This window comes from Cicer arietinum, chromosome 7 (assembly GCF_000331145.2).
Source record: "Cicer arietinum cultivar CDC Frontier isolate Library 1 chromosome 7, Cicar.CDCFrontier_v2.0, whole genome shotgun sequence".
Lineage (NCBI taxonomy): Eukaryota > Viridiplantae > Streptophyta > Magnoliopsida > Fabales > Fabaceae > Cicer > Cicer arietinum.
In genome coordinates, this window is record NC_021166.2 from 23,273,850 (window position 1) to 23,295,473 (window position 21,624).

The following is a 21,624-nucleotide window of genomic DNA, read 5'->3' on the forward strand; positions in this document are numbered from 1 at the left end:
ATTATAAAATAAATAAGTATAAAATCAACACTTTATATTAATTACTAAGTCATACTATATATAATCACAATATCATAATAAGTATATAAAAATAAAGAAAATCAAACACAATATTACCACTATCTCAAGATAATAATTTATAAAATAAATAATTAAAATAAAATATATTTAGAATCAAATAAATATAATTAAGTACATATTTAATTAATACACTAAAATACTATTGCTTTTAAAAAAAATATATAATATAATAAAATAAAATATTTATTATTTATATCGCTCATTGAATATAATGTGTATCAAACTAGCACATCATAGAAAACATCCATATAACGAAAATTAATCACAAAATTTATTAACATATATTTTATAATAATTTTAACATCAAATTAATTATTTAAAATCTTATTTAATTAATAAAATAGTTTATCATAAAATTTAGGGTGTTAGAAGAACGTTCTAAAAAGAAGTGCAAATAAGAAAATGGTTTAAGAAAATGTGAGAAGATCATAAAAGTTGAAGAATAAATAGAAAGAGAAAAAATAGTAATGGTAAAAAAAGAGTGAGAGTTTAGAAGAGAGAATCCGATAGAGAATATAAGTGAAAATATGAAAAATAATAAAGCAATAAAAAATGTAAGAAAGAGAAGAGAAGTGAAAAGAGAAAAATAATAACAAAAATTGAAAAAGATAAAAGATGGAAGAGAAGTGTTTAGAAAAAAAATATATAAAAGTCAAAAGTCAAAATGACTTATTTACCCCTATAAAATGTTTATGTTAATTTTTTAAATGATGTTATTTTGGGTTTTTTGGCAGTGTTTTCTATTCTTTAGATAGATAATAGAAGATAGTAAATTGTTTATTCATTTTTGTAAGTATATGGATTGGATGAGTGCTTCAGTGGACTACAATACAAATATAGTATATCGTAAATCAATGTTTAAAATTCTAATGATGATCGAATATACTCTTTTAAAGAAGAAATTCACGACTCTCTTTGTTTTTACGGTTGAAACAATTATTTTATTGATGCTTGTTGCTCGAGTTCAATTTTGAGAGACTCATATTTGTTTTCTCTTATTATTTTTAAACAAACATCAATCAAAACATATTCACAGGCTCCAGAACAAAGCTTCTACTTTCATGAAAAAATATTTGTGGTTGTCATTCTTTTTAAATAATTTTCAAGTACTAGTCATTGGTAGACCAATTATCAAAGTGGTCAACCTAAGAATTTGCCCAAGGGCTCTATACTAACAAATGTAAAAAGTGTTTTTTAAAATTGATTTCATAAGCCATTTAAAAACTCTCTATTTTTTATATAACTTAATTCTACAATTATTATGCAACAAAAACCAATTTACAATGTTATTTTGAACCGATATAAAAGTTTATTTTGAACTTAGAATATTTAGATGAGATAATTTTACAAGAAACGTAGTTTTCAAGGATAATTTAAATTCTTCTATATAAACTACCTTGTTTTAGATAATAAATTTTGAGAATTTTTAAAATAAATGAATTTCATGAGGTATATTATTAAAGTTAAATTTAGAGATTTTAAATACCATCCAAAAATCCAAATAAATTTAAAATTCCCTAATTACCTTATAAAATATGAATCTTAAAATGATTCATATTTTTCAAAGTTATAAATTTGTCCCCATATTCATCAAAGTTTGTAAATTAGTCCTTATAATATTATAAATTGGTTCCCCAGAACTTTTCAAATTTTGCCAATAAGTCATATAAATTTTAAAATTTTGTAATAGGCCCTTGTACATTTTTTATTTTATAAATTGGCCCCATCGACTTTTTCAAAATTTAGTTTTGGCACAAAAAGTTTCACTTTTAACCACTTTCCTTTAAATATTTATATATTTACCCCAAAATTTTGAAGTTTATAAAAATGACTTGATTTTAAATAAACAACCACTCTATTGAAACAAAAAAAGTTATAAATGAATATAATTCAATTGAAACATTTAAACTATTTAGAATTTTAATTCCCTAAATATTTTAATTATTTCTTCCAAATGCACTTTAAATTAATTTAACCTAAGTCTCACCCTAGAATATGAAGCACTTCATGTAATGCATGCATGTACATGTGTAGGAAAAGACATGCTAAAGCTATTTGAAACTATATTATAGAATCAAGTTGGTTTAAATAACAATGACTTTTTTTTTTATGATAATAAAAAACTTTAAATTCATTTTATGTCCTTCTATTTTGTCAAAAAATGAACTTTCAATCTCTTTATTTCTAAAACCAGTTTCTTGGTCCCCCTATTAACTAATTCTTAGGATTTTTTTGGATCCCCACAATTTTATTTCTAAAACCAATTTCTTGGTTCTCCACACTTAGATGACATTTGTCCCATAGATAAAATGATTTTCATGTCATCATTGTTGTAATTTATTTTATTATTTATTTTATTTATATATTAAACTATGAAATATAAAATAAGTAATATATTAAATGTTTTGGCTAAATATTTTAAAATTTTAAATTATATTGAATAAAATAAATCAATTTTAAATATTTTATTTAAATATTTCAAATTTTAGTTTTAGTTTTAATTTTAAATATTTTAATTTACAAATAAAATAAAATAAATTTATTTTTAATTTTTTAATATATATCTATATAAAATAAATATTAAATAATATTAAAAATGTAAAAAAATTTAATATTAAAAATAAAATAAATAAATTGTATTTATTTAATATCAATATATTTTAAAATTTAAATTATTAAAAAAATTAAATTAAATTTAAATATTTTATTATTTAAACCTTTTAATTTAAAATTTTAATTCAAAATATTTTAATATATAAATAAAATAAATTGGTTTTTAATATTTATTATATAAATTAAATTGATTACTTTACACAAATAATGACATGGAAAATTTCTATCCAACTCACAAATATGGGGGACGAAAAATCCGTTTTTAGAAATAAGGGGACTAAAAGATCATTTTGGACAAAATTGAGGGACAAAAAGTACATTTCAGTTTAACAAAAATTATTTTGTAGGAACAATTTATTACGTCAATAAATTTATTTAAGTGTGCGGATCCTCGTCACGAACCTTAAATATTTGTGATGCATCCTCTGATGAGAAGAGAAGATAAACAAGGAAATCAAGACATTGAAGTAGTAATGTCGATTTACAAGGAAAGAGAGTTTGAATCGTAAATGTTTCTATTTAATTTTTTTGAAAAAACTTAAGGATTTAACTCAAGAATGATCTTAGTTAAGAAAACACAAAACGAAGACTATTCTTAGCATACATCTTCAATCCCCACTCCTTATAACATGGATCCGTCGTTGCAATAGAATTAATATTAATTAAAGGTTAAAGTTTTTAGTCTCTTAATTTATTTTTTTATTTCACTTTAGTCATTTATTATTTTTTGTTCTGTTTTGGTCATTTAACTATACTTCTATTAGTCAAGTTGGTAGTTTCCATTATTTTTTATCAAAAGACGTTAAATTTTGTCATCTCCTTTGTTTTACTCATCTTCAAACCTCTAAATTCAAAAGTTTATGATTTTCTTCAATCTAAAAACCCATAAAATTCATCAAATCTATGACTTTCAAACTCATAACATTTAAAATCTATAACTTATAAGTTCAATTTCATAACCTTTCAAATTCAGAAAAATGAAAAATTCTCAAATTTAATTTTTTTTTTCCAAAAAGATATTTTCTTTAAGCATGTAAAGTTGTATTTTCATCAATTAGTTAAAAATATCAATATGTAATTTTCTTAATCTTAACCTTTCAAAAAAAAATCTTTATCTTAAAAATCACCTTTTTTAAGAAACAAATTTCTCTCAATTTATACATAAAAACCGTAATCTTTAGGCAAAGAGAAAAAGATGAAAAAAGAGTTCAATACCAGATGAATCAAATAAAATATGAGACAATTTTGATTAAAATTGTTAAAATTAGATTAAAAAATAATAAAATTTGGGCAAAAGAGTTTACGACAATCGTATTATCAAAAAATAGAAAGTGAATTCAAATTCAAAATAAAAAAAATAAAAAAATAAAAAGATAACTAAAAGTGAAGAGAATTTGAATGTATAAGAAATGGATTTAGGGATTTCATTTTTATGAGTTTAAAAGATTATGAATTTAAATTTGTAAGTTGTGAATTTGAATGGTTATGAGGTTGAAAGTATGAGTTATTTGAGATTTTTAAGTGAAGGAAATAATTCAATTTTGAATTTATGAATTTGAAAATGAGTGAGATGATAAAACTTAACATTTTTTTATAAAAAATTAACAAAAATATAACTAAAAAACCAAAATAAAAAAAATAATTAAAAAAAACAAAATAAAACGAAAAAATAAATTAAAGTACCGAAAGAGTAATTGAATGATGCATGAGCAATATTAATCAGAAACAACCTTGGACACTGTATACTAAAGATAAGTTTTTCTACGAAGCTTATTGGTTAGCCATGAGCCACCTCCCACCTAGCTAGCAAGCTAGCTATATAAAGCGGTTGGTCCCCTATTTCAAGTCTACAAAAAGTTTAAGGCTTTCACCAAGGACGTTTGACCGTGACGTTTGTTCATGCATTATTTTTTTTATCACATATATTTGGTGGTTTCTAATTAACATGCTAAGTCTTATACATGATAAAAAAAATTTACTAAAGAGAGAATTAAAAAAAAAAAAGGACAATATGAATATAAAATTAAAGATTAAAAATTATTGTGAGATATTTTTTGGGCGAAAAACAAAATGATAATGATGCGGTAAGACAAAGATGACAAACCATGGAAACATATGGAGCTATTTTGGTGGTACGAGAGATGATGGTAGCTACGTACACTAGTGTCATATATATTTGGTTGAGTACAATAACTAGGGTAAACTACAGTTGCAAACAACATGGAAAACTCACGTGGCTTGTCGCACAATGCATATATAGGAGTAAATTCTTAGACTCATTGATCTATCCACTTACACAAGACTTGCATGCACAAACCATTAATAATTTCACAGTCTTTGCTTTGTCTATGCATAGTTAGTCTTGTTATTCATAAATTACCTGCACCTGCATAAATGCTGCAAATCCAACTGCGTGTAACTACCATACCCCATTCATTTCTAGTCCTTTTTCTGTTTTATTTATTATTATTATTATTATTATTATTATTATTATTATTATTATTATTTTATAAATTGGATATTCAAATTTCAAACACATCATATTTTTTATCCAGAAAATTTTAGGTTAGTGGGGTCTTAAAAGTTCACTAGAATTAAAAAGAAATCTAGAAAATATTCATAAAATATTTTTATTTTATAGAAAAAAAAAGATATTTACATTTAATCTTTCAACGACTATTGAATTTGAATACAACGTAAGATATATTATAATCTGAATTCATGTGTCATTACATTGACAAAATTATGATAAATTTGACGAGAAGCTAAACATAAAAAAATAAAATTTAAAATTAATGTATTAAATATACTTATTAAACGAAGAAATTCATAATAGTTCTTTATATTCTTGTCTGAATTAAAAGTATATTTAAATCAATATCAATTAAAGTGGTATAAAGGAATTAAAAACTTAATTACAATAGCTATTTAGAAAAGTTTAGAGTCAATGATGCTTCAAATAATTAAATTTATCTATAATAGATATGTATTAAATATACTAGCAATATCTTTTTTAATTTAAACAATTAATTATTTGCAAAATTCATTGTTCATTTTATTTGAACTATACTTAATAATTTTGATTGTAGATAAAGTTCTCTCTTTAGTTGCGGTAGAGAGTACAAATTTTTACAATTTATATTATTAAGTAATTAAGTATAAAAAGATACCAACTGGTTAAAAAAAAAAAAGGAAGGCTACCCATGCATCATTGCAATAAGTTAGATATTAAAGCAGAATTATGTGTTCTATCAAACATGGAGATTGAAGAGCGTAGACAATTGTCAGCTAATATTTGTTCTTGGTCTCAGTTGAATTGTAGTTTTCAATGGCAACGATCGGGAGCGCAATGGTTGAGAAAAGGAGATGCAAACACATTTTTTTTCATGATATGGTATCCAATAGAAGGCATCGTAATTCAATTCTTAGTATTGAGGTTGGGGATGACGTGTCTAAGGGGTGGAGCTAGTGAGAAGTACAATGTTTAATCATTTTGAAGGTCATTGTAAATCCACCAGATCCATCCACATGGGTTTGGATAACATGCATTTTAATTCTCTCTCGCTAATTTAAGCTAAAAGACTATTAGGCGGATTTAGCGAAGTGGAAGTCAAATAGGCGGTGTGGAATTGTGACAGCTACAAAAGTCCAGGTCCAGATGGGGTACATTTTGAGTTTGTGAAAGAGTTTTGCAATATGTCATAATTAATTTTTCATTTATGTGATTTTAACTTGTTAATTTTGCAATATGTCATAATTAATTTTTTATTTATAAATTGTTAATTTTGCAATATGTTTAACTTGAACGAATCTTAATTATGTGATTTTATTCAATTGGAAGTAGTCTAATGCAGACACGCTATTAAGATTCGTTCAAGTTAAACATATTGCAAAGTTAACAATTTATAAATATAACTAAGTAAATTTAAGATATATTCAAATATAATAAATAAAAAAGTTATAAAATTCTTATTGAATATTTTTTTATAGTTGAAGTATACTACTAGAAAAAATTAAATTACTGATATAAATTAATTAAAAAAAATATAAAATGGAAACGAGTAAATAAACTAGTGATGAATTTTTTTTTGTTATTTTTTTTAACAGTATATATTGAAGTGGTTTTAATATTATATCTTCAATTTTTGATTAACTGTTTTAATAAACTTTTTTAATGAGCCAACCCTCCTACATGAAACAATTTTATTCGAGATACAATATAGTAATAGACATGTCCATTCCATAAATAAATTAAAGATATCAATTACTACGTACTTGTTATACAAAGAAAGATTGGTGGTACAATAAGGTTATGAGTGGAGTGAATGTCTTAAACGGTGAAGCTTTTTTTAAGAGGAGATGAATTGTGGCTGGATTTGGCAGCGTGTTCAACGGAATGGTGTGTGTGTGTGGTCCATTTGGTGCATTGTTGAGTCATTTTTCTTAACAGAGCTTTCAAGTGTTTGCGGAATTCTAGGCCTTGTCTCCCTCGTGCCAATCAAATTATTATAACTTCTATGGGAGCTGAAAATGCTTGTGTAATTTCACCACATATCATAATAGTAGAAAAGAGGAAAAAATGTATTTCATACTAGTTGGTTATCCCTATATTTATTTATTTATTTATTTATTTATTAGCTCTTTTCATTTGCTAGCTAGCTAGCTGCATTTATCTCTATAGGTATTTGGATGATGATTTTGATCGAGGGCCCTATATATTTTGAATCAATTGGTTTCATTTTACAATAGATCCATGATACAGTCCATGTGGTTGCTAAGGCTATTGATAATGACTATTCATGACGCACCAAATTATAAGTTATTATCATATTCTTTACTCATTCATGAATAATGTTGATAAATACTCAACAGTTTGAGTATGAAGTCATCATAAAGAAAAAACTAACATATATATCATCTAAATTATATCGTTCAATTAATTAGTTAAACTCTTGGAAGGGAAAAAAAAACTAATTATTAGTTATACTCTTCATTGGATGGTACTTGACTACGAGTTGTGGGGCTATATTAGACTCTGAAGTCATAATGAAATTGTTTAGTGCAGACTCAATTGATAGAATATTAAAAAAGTTGTCCATCCATCCTCGTGTTTGTTCGCCTCTAATGATTTACTTCTTTCAACGGCAGTAGTGAAAATCAAACCTGCAATTTATCGAATCTAATATGTATTTTTTTTTACCATTAGAACAAATCATTAGAGTTAATTTTACATCATTTTATTTATATAAACTTAACTCGTTTTTGTACTACCCATGGCAGGAATTGTTATTTCAACAAAAAGAAAACCATAACAACCTAGTTTTGTTGAACACCAAAACCTAAAGCAAACTTAGTTGTTAAATATTACATCAATTTTTTCTTTTGTCAAAACATAAATAGCTTTATTATGCATAAGTCACAAAGACCAAACGAGTGAATGCCATAAAAATTAAACCCGGATAATCTGTTGTAAAAAAATCTCAAAGTTACAAGTTTTTTATCTCAAACGTCGATTTAAAATCATTCGGTCCACATTACACCTTCACTAAATTATTGCTAAACAGTCCCAACTATTGATTCAAGATCGGGACTGAAATCAACAACAGTTGCACAAAGTAACTGTATATAATCTAAAATCCATAAAAGATACCATTTTCATAAAAGTGTAATATTATGTATATTATCCATTTTCATCTCAAGATATTTTCACTGAACAATGTGTGTGTGAGTGGTGTACGTGTTTGGTGAGAAACTAAGCAAGGTGTTAGGAAGTGGTTGTGAAGCAGCGGGTTGATAGTGTTTGATGTTGTTAGAGTAGCCTTGCATTGCATTGATTTTTAGCTGTTCCTTGTGGTGGGAAAGGAATGCACATACTTGCACATGTTTCTTGTTCTATGTTTTCAAGATTTTAGTATCATAGCTTCCCTTCTTAGGTATTTATACAGTACAGTCAAATGGGTCAGGTTCAACTTAGTTTCCAATTACAGAATATTATAATTATAACAATAATGCCCTATATCCAAAGTAACTGGAATTTGTCTCCATGGCATCTCTTATACTTGAATTGAAGCCATGTTCCTTTGCCACAATTTGACCCTTATGTGCCCAACAAATACCTGTGCCTTGGCCAACCTTTCATCCCTATTCTAGAACAAATACAGCATGAATCGATGTTATAATTAATAGTAGCTCAAAATTGCTAAACACACTGTGTATACTAATGCATTTTTTAGGGTGTGGTTGGAGGAGGATTTTGGAGGGAAACTGCAGAAGAAAACTTGTTTTTCTTTTCTAAAATAAGGAAACTATAAAATGTTTCCAGAAATAAACTAAGTGGGATTGGAAAGTTAAAGGAGCATCTATCATGCTATTCTTTCAATTTTTTAATATATCAAATATTTATCAAAATATAAATATAAATGTAGCTCTCCAAAATTCTCCAATACTCTCAATACAAAAATACTATTAGGGTCCATTTGGAAATTTAGGAAAGGAGAGAAGGACTTTGAGAAAAAGGAGGAAAGGAAAAATGAATGAACGATAGTACCCCAACTTGAATGGGGAAATTAATTTTCTTCATAATATAAAATTCATCTAAATTGGAAAAACTCAAAAAATGTATTGGAGGGTTTTGGAGGATTTAAATAAATTCTCCAAATCATTTTCATCTCTTTATAATAATCTCAAAATAAAAAAATATATTAATCATATATATCATATTAGGACTTAAATTAGTAGAATTAGTTAATAATAGTAAATTTAATTGGTTGGTTATGAGGTTGTTAAACACATTGTGTATAAAATATAAATAGGGGGCTATGTAGTTAGTTTGGGATATATTTTGAATATTGGAAAGTGAATAGAGTAGTAACTCTATTGTGACCAAGAAATCTTTGGAGAAGGGATTCTATTCTATTACTTCTAAAGCTTTTCTTAATAAAAAAAGTGTTCAGATTTTTTGGAATTTAATTATTGGGATCCTAACACATCTCCTTCACATTCTATACTAAAACATTATCTAAAATAAGATGAAAGAATTTTTTTTCTTTTCCTTTCCTCCCCTCTTCCAAAAGGTCTCTCATTCCTTCCCCTCCAAACTCCCAAGGGAGCCTCAGTGACATCGCTCTCTACATATTATTATTTGTGTGGTGGACAAAAGGACTCATTTATACATCATATAATCAATTCAAATTATGTATTTTATTTTTAAAAAGAGTTTAAGAACTATGTACAAACAACGTAAAATCTCATAACCATGAATCCATGATTGACTAAGAAAACAAATCGCCTGAAAAGGCCTGGTTAGTTTACTTGGAATATGTAAATAAAGAAAGCACACAGGAAAACATAGTAGCAAATTGTATTTCAACCAATATATATATATATATAGATCACTAAAACAGCTATTTCAAAATAGATCAGTAAACCATTAAGTAATGATAAAATATCATTCATACTATTTAAACATAAGTTAGAACAATATGCAAATAGAATGTAAAGCATTGATAGACTGAATTATTTACTAGATGCAAACTCGCACATGACACGAGCTAGCTTCTATAAATTCTTTTTTGATAGACTGGTTTCTATAATTAGTTGAAATACATTTATATATTTATAATAATTTTTATACAATATGTGTTGTATATATCATAAATTATATCTTTTCCGAAAGTGGAAAAAAAAAAAAAAAACTAGTATACCAGATTCAACAGATGTATGCAAAAACATAAGAATCCTCTTTTTAACCGCCACATGTTAATGTCTGTCATGATTGCTGGTCGTATTAAAAACTATAAGAATTCTCTTTTTATTTTTAATCACTGCATCTTACTCATGATCTAACAAATAATCTTTGAAGACTTACACATCCATTAAAACATTTCTTGCTTCAACTTCACCAGTGCATGCATTCCTTTAGAGACACAATTAGAGATTTGAAGACAATAATAAATATGAATGTAGTTATATATGCATAAACTATAACTCTGCAATAATACCAATGATTGATTAATATCTAATTCTATGCTCATGTACTATAAGAAAAAGTTAAAATAACGAAAATGAAAATGAGCTATTAAGAACTACTACGAGAGTAAAGTTAAAAAAGTTTTGAGGACATCAGGACAACCTCAGTTTCAGCTTTTAAATACTCCTTTTAATGTATTTCTGTTGAATTTTTGTCAAGAGCTGGTTCTGATATCTCCAAACCTTCTTCCTTCACAATTTTTATGTATCTACAAATGCAGGGAGCATATACTAATTATTTCCTTAATTTCAAGAGTTTAAAAGTTGTATCAATATTAAAGTAGTGTAGGTTATTTTTTATTGATAAAAAATCTAGGCTATACATAATACAATATTGCAGTGGAGTTAAATTAAATAAAATATATTACATGTCAGTAATGTACCTCCTCGAGCCAAAGGTTTTATGCACAAAAGAATGTTGTTTCCCTTCAAGTTTCTGTGATGTACGAGTACGATAAGCATAAGAAATCAATAGGGATATATACATATCCGTATATAGAGTTGTTTCAATAATAGTGATTTTAAGACAAAAATATAGAAGGAAAAAAGGTCAAACAAACTATACAAATATCAGTACTTGTTATTTGATTCAAGCCTACCTAAGTAGGTTTTCATTTTAATACCAAGAAATGGAGCAAAATTCACACCTCCATTCAATGACAGAAATATTAACATTCATTTGAAGAAAAATCATTTATAACTTACAGAATTTGTAGATTATGCAGTACAGGAAATGGTGATTTGGGAAGAAATCCTTCAAACCTTGATTGTCAAGACCACTGTCCATCAACATCTATGACATAAAGTACTCGAGATATTGAGATTAAATACTTTTATCGTCATGTAATCAAATAATTGAATATGATTTTCAAAACATTGCACCAGCATTGCATGTTCTTGCTAACATAAGATGGCAGCTATTCACAACAGAAGCAGACTGCACACACCAATCAAAGAAGAAATAAAAGCATCATTCATACTGAGTACATACAAAGAGAGGTAGTATCAAGCAATGGTATATTTCCCAATTGATCATCCATATCATTTTTCCAATGCATATTAGTGTTACATTGTTACTTAATACTTTTTTCAATTTCAGTGGTGTGAAGTGAGCATAAAGTGAACCAAAAAAAGAGCAATATTTGGTTTTTTGGCCCTTGGTCTTTAATTTTACAGGGAGAGTGAGCTTTGTGATAAGTTTGGCTTTGTTCGTCCTCTTGTCCATTACAGAATATTAAAAATTCAATTCTATAAGGATAAGCAGGAAGTTCCAGAGCTAACATGAATCGAGGTAACATGCGAGAATAAATTTAAAACATGTTTTGTTCTTTAAAATAAAAGAGAGATTAAAACTATGCTGAGAAACATAGCAACAATTGTGGAAAACAATGTAGTAGAGTTTGGATGAAACATCTGAAAATATGCAATGAAAATGACCTTCCACAGATTTTAAGTTTCACACCCCTGCACTTTTTAGAAAGGTCTTATTAGAGTTCAACTAAAATGGCTTTCCCAAACCTTCCATGTCTTATCCATAGTAAAATCTGTTAGTGCCTGCTTGTTTTAAGAGATCCATGATGAATTTAAAAGTATAGTAAGACTAAAAATAGGAAGGATGTTTTGAAAAATAACGAGAAACTGCAGTTGTATCTTACTCAAAAAAGCTGTTGTGTCTAGAATTCATACAGCTAAGGGAAGATAATTACAGTTGCAAAAAACTCACGAGTCAAACTTACAACAAATTTGCACATTCAGACACAAAAGGCCGCCAAGACCCTTAAACATAGAAGGTAATGGGAATAACTCAAAAGACAGTAAAGTTAAGGTTGCTTGATAATTTTAATGTTTTCCATGTACAACAAATATTAGATGATCTGAAAATATATACCTCTATTGGCAGGGAAGGTGGAATTCCTCCTCAAGTTAATCAATTGTCTCCTTTTTTTTTTGGAAATAGCCATTGTTAATAATTAGTTGTTAGTTTTGTTAGAGGGAGGAGTTGAACCTATGACCTCCTTGTCACTCCAACTCCCTCAAACCACCAAACCACCTTATGACTCCCTAATCAATTGTCTCTTTCTATATCTAGTTTGTTGAAATTGATTTGCATTTATCATTCTTGGCTTCTGCAATTAGGTCTTCAGATGGGATTGTGGAACCCTAATTAGGTGTTATAAACATGAAGTAAATAACAATTAGAAGGAACAATGACAAATATCAAAAGCTTAAGGGAACTGATAAGAATACACCAACAAAGGGAAGCATGTCTTGAAGACAGATTATTTGTACCCCTCTTTAATCTGGCTATTATGTTTGTCAGATTATTGTAGTCATAAGGATGAATCATAAAGGACATATTGCTGCTTAAGACACAATTATAACACATTAACAGAAACTCAAATGGAAAGTTTCAATACTTGAAAGTGCCTTTTAATTGAAATGTTGAGTAATTTTTATCCCTTGCTTACTTTGATTTTAGTATCTTTTTCTTGTAATGGGTGCAAGGAAAAAAATACTATACCATTCAATTTAGTAAAATCGAGGAGCAGAAATAAGCAAATCAGCCAGTTGCCAATTACTGGTTTTTCTTTTGGTACTCAAGTTGGGAATGAGAACCAATTATATCATGAGATGGCAGAAAGAGCTTAGAGCTTGAGTGATGATGGAACCAGGAAAATGTATATTTGCAATAGATCCATTTCAAAACTTTCCAATTTTTTGAAGCCACTAGTTTTAAAATTCTTGCAATTGACAAAAACTGTAAGTGAGGAAGTATCACATTGTATGCAAAAAATTCAAAATTGTTTTGAAGTTGAAAATGTATAAAATAAATATTATACTAAACATAACATTTTTATAACTTATATACAATGAAAGTGATGATGGAATATCAATGAGGTACTTATGAGTGGTAGGTTGGTTTTCAACAATGTGGAATAGAAAGGGTGGAAGAATAATGGAAGGATTTTAGAAGTGTTGTATCAGAATATACATGATGTAGCAAAAAATGTAATGACATGGCATTGAAAAAGATGAGATGTATCGCTTGAATAGGCCTAGTTCAGTCACTTGGAATATATAATTAAAATAAGCACAAAAGATAGCATAGTAGCAAAGATATCTCAAGCGAATTGTATTTAAGTTCAAACAGATATATTTGATTCAATAGATCATCAAAACTTTCATAAGACACGCCATTTCAAAATATATTAGTAAGCCATTGAGTAAAGATAAAAATAAAATATCATTCATATAATGAAACAGAAGTCAAAACAATATGCAAAATAGAATGTAAAGCATTGAAATAATATTAATAGAGGATTTGTCTGAGAAATATTTCTCTCTCAAATACTTAATAAATTAATATAATATGAGAAATGGCCAAGCCTATTTTGTATATTAATAACTTCATAACAATTAACTTGGCAATCCAAACCATTGTACTGATAAGCCCCTTTGGTGAAATCTTCAAGCTTAGGCTATAAATGCGATTAATGATTTATTCCTCCAATCGGAAGAAGATTTTGCTTATAAATTACTATCTGGCAACGAGATGACTCTCCTTTAACAGCAATCTCACCAATCATTCCAGTACTTAAATTCAAATAGACTAGTTCATCATTTTTTTTCCTGAAGAACATATCGCCCTTTTTCCCAACTCCAATAGGATGCTCAACATGGGGTAAAGGTCCGACAACAAACAATTTAGTCCAAGAATCCTTCACACCAAGTTCACCCAAGATTGATACATGAAAAGAATTTTTCTTTGCATGATTAGAGATTATAGCAATGGACATATTTAACACCACTAAGTGTCTCTCCACCCATTCAGAATCCAAACTATCATACATATCTTGGGGTAAGGGTGTTGTAAGAAACACCTCGTTGTGCAAGTTAAATGATACCAAATACGGTCCATCTAAAGTTTCTCCCCACCAATGGCACACTCCATTCAAGTAGACCTCAACACCTGCATCACTTGTATCACAAGGAGGCATATCAACATTTAGTTTTCTCCAAGAGTCACTTCTTAAGCTATACATCTCCCATATATGCCTGTCCCTCATTGGCACAATTAACAAATCACCATCAAAGGCGTTGTGAGGAAGAAGTTCTGCACGCCGAATCACCTTATAGTCATCTCTAACAAAGTCATAACCAAATCCATGAAGAGTAACCAAAGTGGTGAAATAAGGTAGGGAATCAATGGGGCTGGGAGGAATGACCTTAAATTCCTCGGTAGTTGGGTTCCATAGCACAACTGTTGTATCGTCTTGATAGAGACAAAGAGTGCCATTAATACCAGAACCCAAAATACCAATACTAGTGTCATCCTCTTGAAATGGAGATGGCCAATCTAATTTCACCTTATTCTCAAACCTCTCACCAGAAAGCAAATATAATGAGCAATGATTGGCGTGACCAGGGACTGTTTGTTTTAGGAGGAGACATGTATCGTCGTAAAAAGAATGATATTTAGAAATGAAATTGTTGCAGAACATACTCATGAAATGAGGGTTTTCAAATAAATGGGCCCACGATTTGCGTACGCAGGTAAATCGCTTGAGAGACTTTAGAGAAAGTTTTGACAAAATAGAGAAAGCAACATCGTCGGGTATATTATCACTAACCTTGTTATCTAGAGAAGCCATAGATTTCTCTTGATCCACAAACGCGATTCAAATACTTTAAGGAGACGTAATGAAATTGGCTTCAATATGAAAGGTTGGATTATGAATATAGTGCAAAGCAAATGAAAGAGTGAGAGATGAGAATACTCTGATTGTTGTAGGTTAGCAAAGTACAAGCTTCAAAGGATTTTATAAATAATAAATATAATTTATATTTAGTATATCTTTTAAAATTTTGAAATCTAACTTTTTAAATGCGACATATTTCTTAACTTAATTGATAAGGAATCGTAAAATATTTATCATTTATATATTTCATTCATTGTATCTTTTTCAGTGTCTGTTTTATATTTAATTAATTTTTCATTTTACCATGTCCGCTTTGATTACCTTTCATCTTTAAGGGTTAAAATTGTCTTTTTATTTTCTTTTTTATCAATATGAACGCATATATTATTTACGAGAAATATAAATAATAAAAGGAAAGAAATCGATTCAATGTATATAAAGCAAACGGAAAAAGAAGCTCAGAAAATGTACAAACCATTTTTAATATAAAAACTCCAAAAGTGGGATTGAACATTGAATCAACCCGATATATATGTAAGAATTTTGGGTTGCATTGAATAGTTAGGTTAATTTGGTTAAAAACTTTAAATCTAATTAGTTATTTCTTATTCAACTTTGATTTAATTTATATTGAGATCTGATGCAATTTTTATATGAGATTCTTAGACAAACTAGTTTTAGTAACTCGTGCAATGTAATAATTTTTAAATTAAATTATAGCTTAATAAATAAATAATTTCATGTAAGTATAATTTATACATATATAAAATTAATGAATTCAAAATTTAATTTATCAATATTTATCTTTCAAGAAAAAAATAAGCACAAATGAGTTTAAGTTGTTATAAAGATATCGGTAGATAATTGTTCTGTATTTAAACTTGATATGTTGATATTAGACATAATTGGTTTAAATTTCATATGTTGATATTGGGGAATAAGTTTGACTTTTTTATTTAATTTCAAAAACATTTGAAAGATGATTCCAACCTGCAATAACTAAATTAGAATGATCATAATCTTCTGTAATTATTCAGTACCCACAGTTTAGCATGGCATCAAATGAATTTAGTGTCAACTAGTATGGTATTTCATAAAATTTCCATATGAATTTTCTACCATGGTTATCAATATCTTACAATGCATGCGAGGTGTATCTCAATTTGAAAGAAAAAACATGAAAATTGATATGACTCATTGTGTGTATCTATTTTGAACAAATTCATAGCATGAATCTTGATTTATTTTAATTATAATTATAATGAATAACAAGTTGCCCCTGAACTTTGTCATTTTATAACTTTAATCTTAACTTATTTTGAAGTTCATATATTAAACTGAGATATCAGGCTATGTTTTCTAAGTATGTCACTTGTTTTTACTTAAAAATTCCATATCTTTGTTGATCATGTGTCTTAGGTTTCCTAAAACTATTTGATTTGATCATGTGTCAGAAAAAATATGTTATAATTCATTTTGAATCTAGATTTGATAACCAAGTTTCTTACAACAAAATGGGCATTAATCATGAACCATATTTCTAGTCCTAAACCAGATAAAGAAAAGGAACTTACATCATTAACTCTAAGTTCTTGCTTTGTCCAGAATCTCTTCCTACAACAAATTCAAGCATCTTAAACACTGTACAAACTAACCACATCAAACTCCCACAAAAGAAACTTGACTCCTCTACACAATTTAGAAATTTATAACATGATTAATTTAATTTCCTCTGCACAATCTCTTTGAAAGCCCATAACATGATTGAAATGGCATGTGTTTTGAGCTGTGGGAATTGAATAATTGACAACATTAGTTCTTCAATTGTCAATTGTCTACAATATGTTTTTAACTTAGTGATAATTAGTTTTTTAAGCTTGAAGAAAATGATATGTTTGCAGGACAATGGTATGCAATTAGCAGTGAACTAAAGCCCCAAAATGTTGGCATAAATTTCTTCTTGTCTTCAAATAAGATCAATTGACTTATGCCATAGTAATGGTTAGGTGTGTGTTTATTCTGCTTGCATGAAAATTTCAGCAAAAAGAATTTGTGTTTATTTTTCGCATTGACTAGAATTGTATCTCAAACAAAAAAGTAAAATTCGAGGACATGAACAGAAGAATATAGAAATAGTTTTTTTCTAATGGGAAATTATTAGTCTCGTTTGATGATGCAACACATTTACTACATCTCACCATTTCAAAGGAGATTATAAACAGCAAGACATACCTCACTTCAAACGTGCTGGCAAGAACTCCTTCAATCCTACATGGCCATCACAATTATTCAATATGCAGTTGAAAGAGCAAATTTTATAACAAGAATAATCTTTTCTTTGGAAAAGGTGCACAACATAATTTCTTCCACATGAAATTAATTTCGGCATCTTGTGAAGAGACCTGGTGCACATCGGCATTTTAAATTGTGGTTGTCGTCACAATTGAGACTAAGTTGCAGAAAAATTTGGTCACATTGTGTCATGGTATAGTCACAGGGACCTAAAAACCTTTGCTTTGCAAGCGAAAAATGTTGATGCAGGCCACATTTTACAACCACGGTGTGCACCATCCTCGAAATCTTCCAACCAAACCCAACAAACAATATACTATAATCATAAGAAATTTTGATCATCATAACCATATAGAAAATCCAACCAATGCAGTAGTTAAGTTTGACCGACAAAACTATCAAACAACTTAATCCCCTCCTTTAAATGTTGTAGCAGTACGTATATCTCCTCGCTCTGAGGGTGAGAGTGATCTTCAGCATTGAACGCATGCACTTTATTTTTCACTTCTATCCAACTCCAGCCAGGAACCTTTTTCACGCCCCTCTCTCGCATCAGCCTAATTACACTAGCCTTTTCATCCCACATCTTCAGACGCCCATACAGGCTAGAGAGCAGAACATAAGTGCTGTGATCCTCAGGCTCCAACTCTAGCAAAGTTTTTGCCACATGACTAGCTAATTCAATATCACCACAACTTCTACAGGCACCTAATAAAGTCGTCAACACCATTGCATCAGGTTCAAAAGGCATTGTTTCAATCAAAGCTTTTGCCTCCTCTAGATGCCCAGCTCGACCATAGAGATCAACTGCACAAGCATAGTGCTTCATTTGAAGTGGAATACCAAAATCAGACTCCATAATCTGTATAATTTTGCGACCTTCTTCTAATAGCCCTTTATGACTACATGCAGTGAGAACTGCAACAAAGGTTATATGATCAGGTTTCACCTTTCTCTCTCTCATTAAGTAAAAGAATTCAAGTGCAATGTTTCCTTGTCCGTGTTGTGCATACGCAAAGATGATTGAGTTCCAGACAATTGCATTATAATTGGAAGTTGCTTCAAAATATTTCCTAGCATCTTCTATGACACCACATTTAGAATACATGAATATCAATGAACTCCCAACATATTTATTGTTATCAAAGCCTACTTTAAGTGCCAAAACATGAACTTGTTGACCTAGCTGCAGTGTTGCTAAATCTGAACAACATCTGATGACAGCTGAAAAAGTGTAGTCATCAATTTCTACAAAAAGAGATCTCACATGTACAAACAACTTCAAGGCATCCTCACTCCAACCAACCTGCACGTACCCGGACAAAACAGTGTTCCAAGTACAACAATCTTTAACATCCATGGAAAAGAAGATTCTCAATGCATCTTCCATGTACCTATTATCGAATCCAAGATACATGGCAATCAATGCATCAGAAACAGGCACAGAAACCTCAAGCCCCCTTTTTATCACTAAACCGTGTAAAGATTCCCCACGGCTTTTATGCTCTTTCACAGAACAGCTACTAATAACCCCAGTATAACTATAATCATCCGGCTCAAACCCAAAACTCTGCATGTCAATGAAAACTTCAAACACGGTATCTTCTTTCTTGTGAAGCAAATAAGCCGCGAGCATGGAATTCCATGTAACCAGATCACGACTCGCAACACAGCCATCAAACACTCTCTCAGCATCAAGCAAAGAAGAACAATGAGAATACGCCTTAATAACGGCACCACAGACAGTGTCAAAGGCCTCCAGCCCATGTTTCATAATTTTACAGTGCAACTGCATTACCAAACTATAAAACTCAACCCGGACAAGCAATGTCAGAAGCGGAGCCATGGTGCCATCATCAATCCCAACACCCTCCAACTCCTGACATCTTAACAACCAAAACACCATGTCAACGTCGCCAACTCTCGAATAACCAGCAATCAACGTGTTCCACGACACACAATTACATTCCGGCATGTAGAGAAACACAACCAAAGCATCACCAACTCTACCACACTTGGAATACAAATCAACAAGTGCACTCCCTGAAAAAACATTCTCAGTGAACCTCGTCTTGATCATAACCGAATGTAACTGTTGCCCGAGCTCAATTCTGCAAGCTCGGGCAACACCTTTGAGGACACTTGCAAACGTGCGGCTGTTAAACACATGTCCGGAGATTCTCATTGCGTTAAGGAGTTGCCAGGTGGAATCCAGGTCGCCGGAGTTTACATAACCTGAAATGACAACATTCCATGATACAGTATCTGGTTGAGGCATTTCGTCGAACAGTTGGTGAGCAAGGTTTAGTTCGTTGCATTTTACGTAGGCTGTTATGAGGTTGTTGGATGTGTAGGGGTCTGATATGAAACCTGATTTTATTGCTAGACAATGGGTTGCTTTAAGGAAAGGCAATGCAATGGGTGAGGTTCGAATAAGGGAGTGAAGCCTATGCATTCATGCGTGAGCTTATATATGAATGAATAACCAAAGTGATGATAATGTGTTTTTTTCTACAATACGAAACAGATTTTATTGGCCAAACGAAAATTTGATTTAAACACCCGAGATTAAACAAAAACGTGTTTGAGGCTAATTCGTGTCGGTCTATAAAAGAAACTGTGAATAAACGTATAAAGGTGAGGATTCACGTAAGAATAACATTACACTTTATTCTTCCAGTTACAACAAAAAAATAAGGTAGCTGAGTTTAATTTACTATATAATAAGTTCACCTATTTGAATGTAATTGAAAAAAAATAGGTGTGAAGTGTAACAATATTATTCATCTAAGTATGTTGTTTAGTTAGATATTGGGGAGGAATTTTTGAAGATAAGAGAGAAAGGAATAGATATGTGTTTTGCTTTAAAAAATAAGAAGGAAGGCTTTGTCATACTAAAAAAGAGAGACAAGTGTGACCTTTTCAATTATATTTATGTTTTGTTTGGCAATGGGTTTTGGTCTACGCAAATTACTATTTTAGTCTCAACAAGTATAAGACATTCATTTTGGTTTTAATAAAAAATCAAATTAATTTTTGAATTTTCAAATTTAGTTTATCTATGACATTATAATGATTATGAATTATTTTGATAGTAAAATATATCTTATAAGGACGATTATGATAATAAATTGTATCTTTTAGTAGCTATTTTGATGATTCAATGACAAATTTAATTTTTTTTGTGACGACTAAAATGGTGGTTTATCCTTTTAATTATCACAATTTTTATTTATTTTTGAATAAGTATAGTTTTATACTTAGCTACCCCAATAGTATATATTTAATTATCCTATATAAGTTTATTAAAAATAAAATTAGAAGAAACGAAAAAGTTGAAAAATTATCACTTAATTGATATATTTATTTGTATTATTTTGACAATTTCAATTTTTACGGTGCAACTACAAATAAAATATTTTGTCAAGACATCACTCAAAAATAAAATTAATGATAAGTTTCTTGCAAATATTGTTGTTTATATTGAAAAAGAGGGTTTTTTTTTTCAATACCCTCATTTTGAAAAAAAAAAACACTAAAATACCCCCATTTGAAAATTAAACACCAAAATGCCCTTTTTTTTTTACCTACAAGTCGTCAATTGGAATGGCGACTTCCTTAAGAAAGCCCAAGTTCCAAATGATGACTTTCCACTTGGATTTTTAAAATAAAAAGAAAAATTCAATTTTTTTTTAATTTTTAATGGAATTATATATATAATTAATTAGTATAATCCATAAAAATATATAAAAAATAAATAAATAGAATTTTTAAATTATGAAAAAGATTTAGTAAACCCAAGTTCCAAATGGGCATTGATCAAAGATTTAAAAAAAACTTATTTCAATTTTTATTGAAATAACAAAAGTAATATATATATATATATATATATATATATATAATTAATATA

At 29.0% G+C, this 21,624-nt stretch overlaps 2 protein-coding genes across 28 annotated transcripts in view; both read right to left on the reverse strand.

The window, feature by feature from the left end:
• Positions 1 to 15,374, reverse strand: part of LOC101498122 (putative F-box protein At3g16210) — a 28,285-nt gene extending 12,911 nt beyond the window's left edge. Inside the window, exons 1-3 of the mRNA XM_004509794.4 lie at positions 14,262 to 15,374; positions 11,598 to 11,659; positions 11,451 to 11,501 (exon numbers count right to left, since the gene is read on the reverse strand). Of these exons, the coding sequence (XP_004509851.2) occupies positions 11,451 to 11,501; positions 11,598 to 11,659; positions 14,262 to 15,374 (1,226 nt within the window). The remainder of the gene's footprint in view (positions 1 to 11,450; positions 11,502 to 11,597; positions 11,660 to 14,261) is intronic.
• Positions 8,326 to 20,598, reverse strand: LOC101498454 (putative pentatricopeptide repeat-containing protein At3g25970). 27 transcript variants are annotated; one of them, XR_012161334.1, is made up of 7 exons: positions 17,655 to 20,598; positions 16,997 to 17,036; positions 11,428 to 12,882; positions 11,106 to 11,158; positions 10,826 to 10,931; positions 10,562 to 10,609; positions 8,326 to 8,835 (listed from the first exon to the last, which is right to left on the reverse strand). XR_012161334.1 is itself a non-coding variant. In XM_073363825.1 (3 exons), the coding sequence occupies exon 1, from the start codon at positions 20,167 to 20,169 to the stop codon at positions 18,091 to 18,093; it is 2,079 nt and encodes a 692-aa protein (XP_073219926.1). In that variant the 5' UTR covers positions 20,170 to 20,598; the 3' UTR covers positions 15,447 to 17,036; positions 17,655 to 17,690; positions 18,080 to 18,090. The 27 variants fall into 27 exon arrangements, 1 of the variants encoding a protein (XP_073219926.1); XR_012161349.1 differs by lacking the exons at positions 8,326 to 8,835; positions 10,562 to 10,609 and adding an exon at positions 15,354 to 15,433 and having other exon boundaries at positions 10,645 to 10,931; positions 11,428 to 11,515; positions 17,655 to 17,690; positions 17,825 to 20,598; XR_012161333.1 differs by lacking the exon at positions 10,562 to 10,609.
• Positions 20,599 to 21,624: the final 1,026 nt, after the last annotated feature.

Coding starts and splice junctions, on each gene's coding strand:
- LOC101498454 (XM_073363825.1), bottom strand. CDS start 20,169: ATGCATAGGCTTCACTCCCTTATTCGAACCTCACCCATTGCATTGCCT.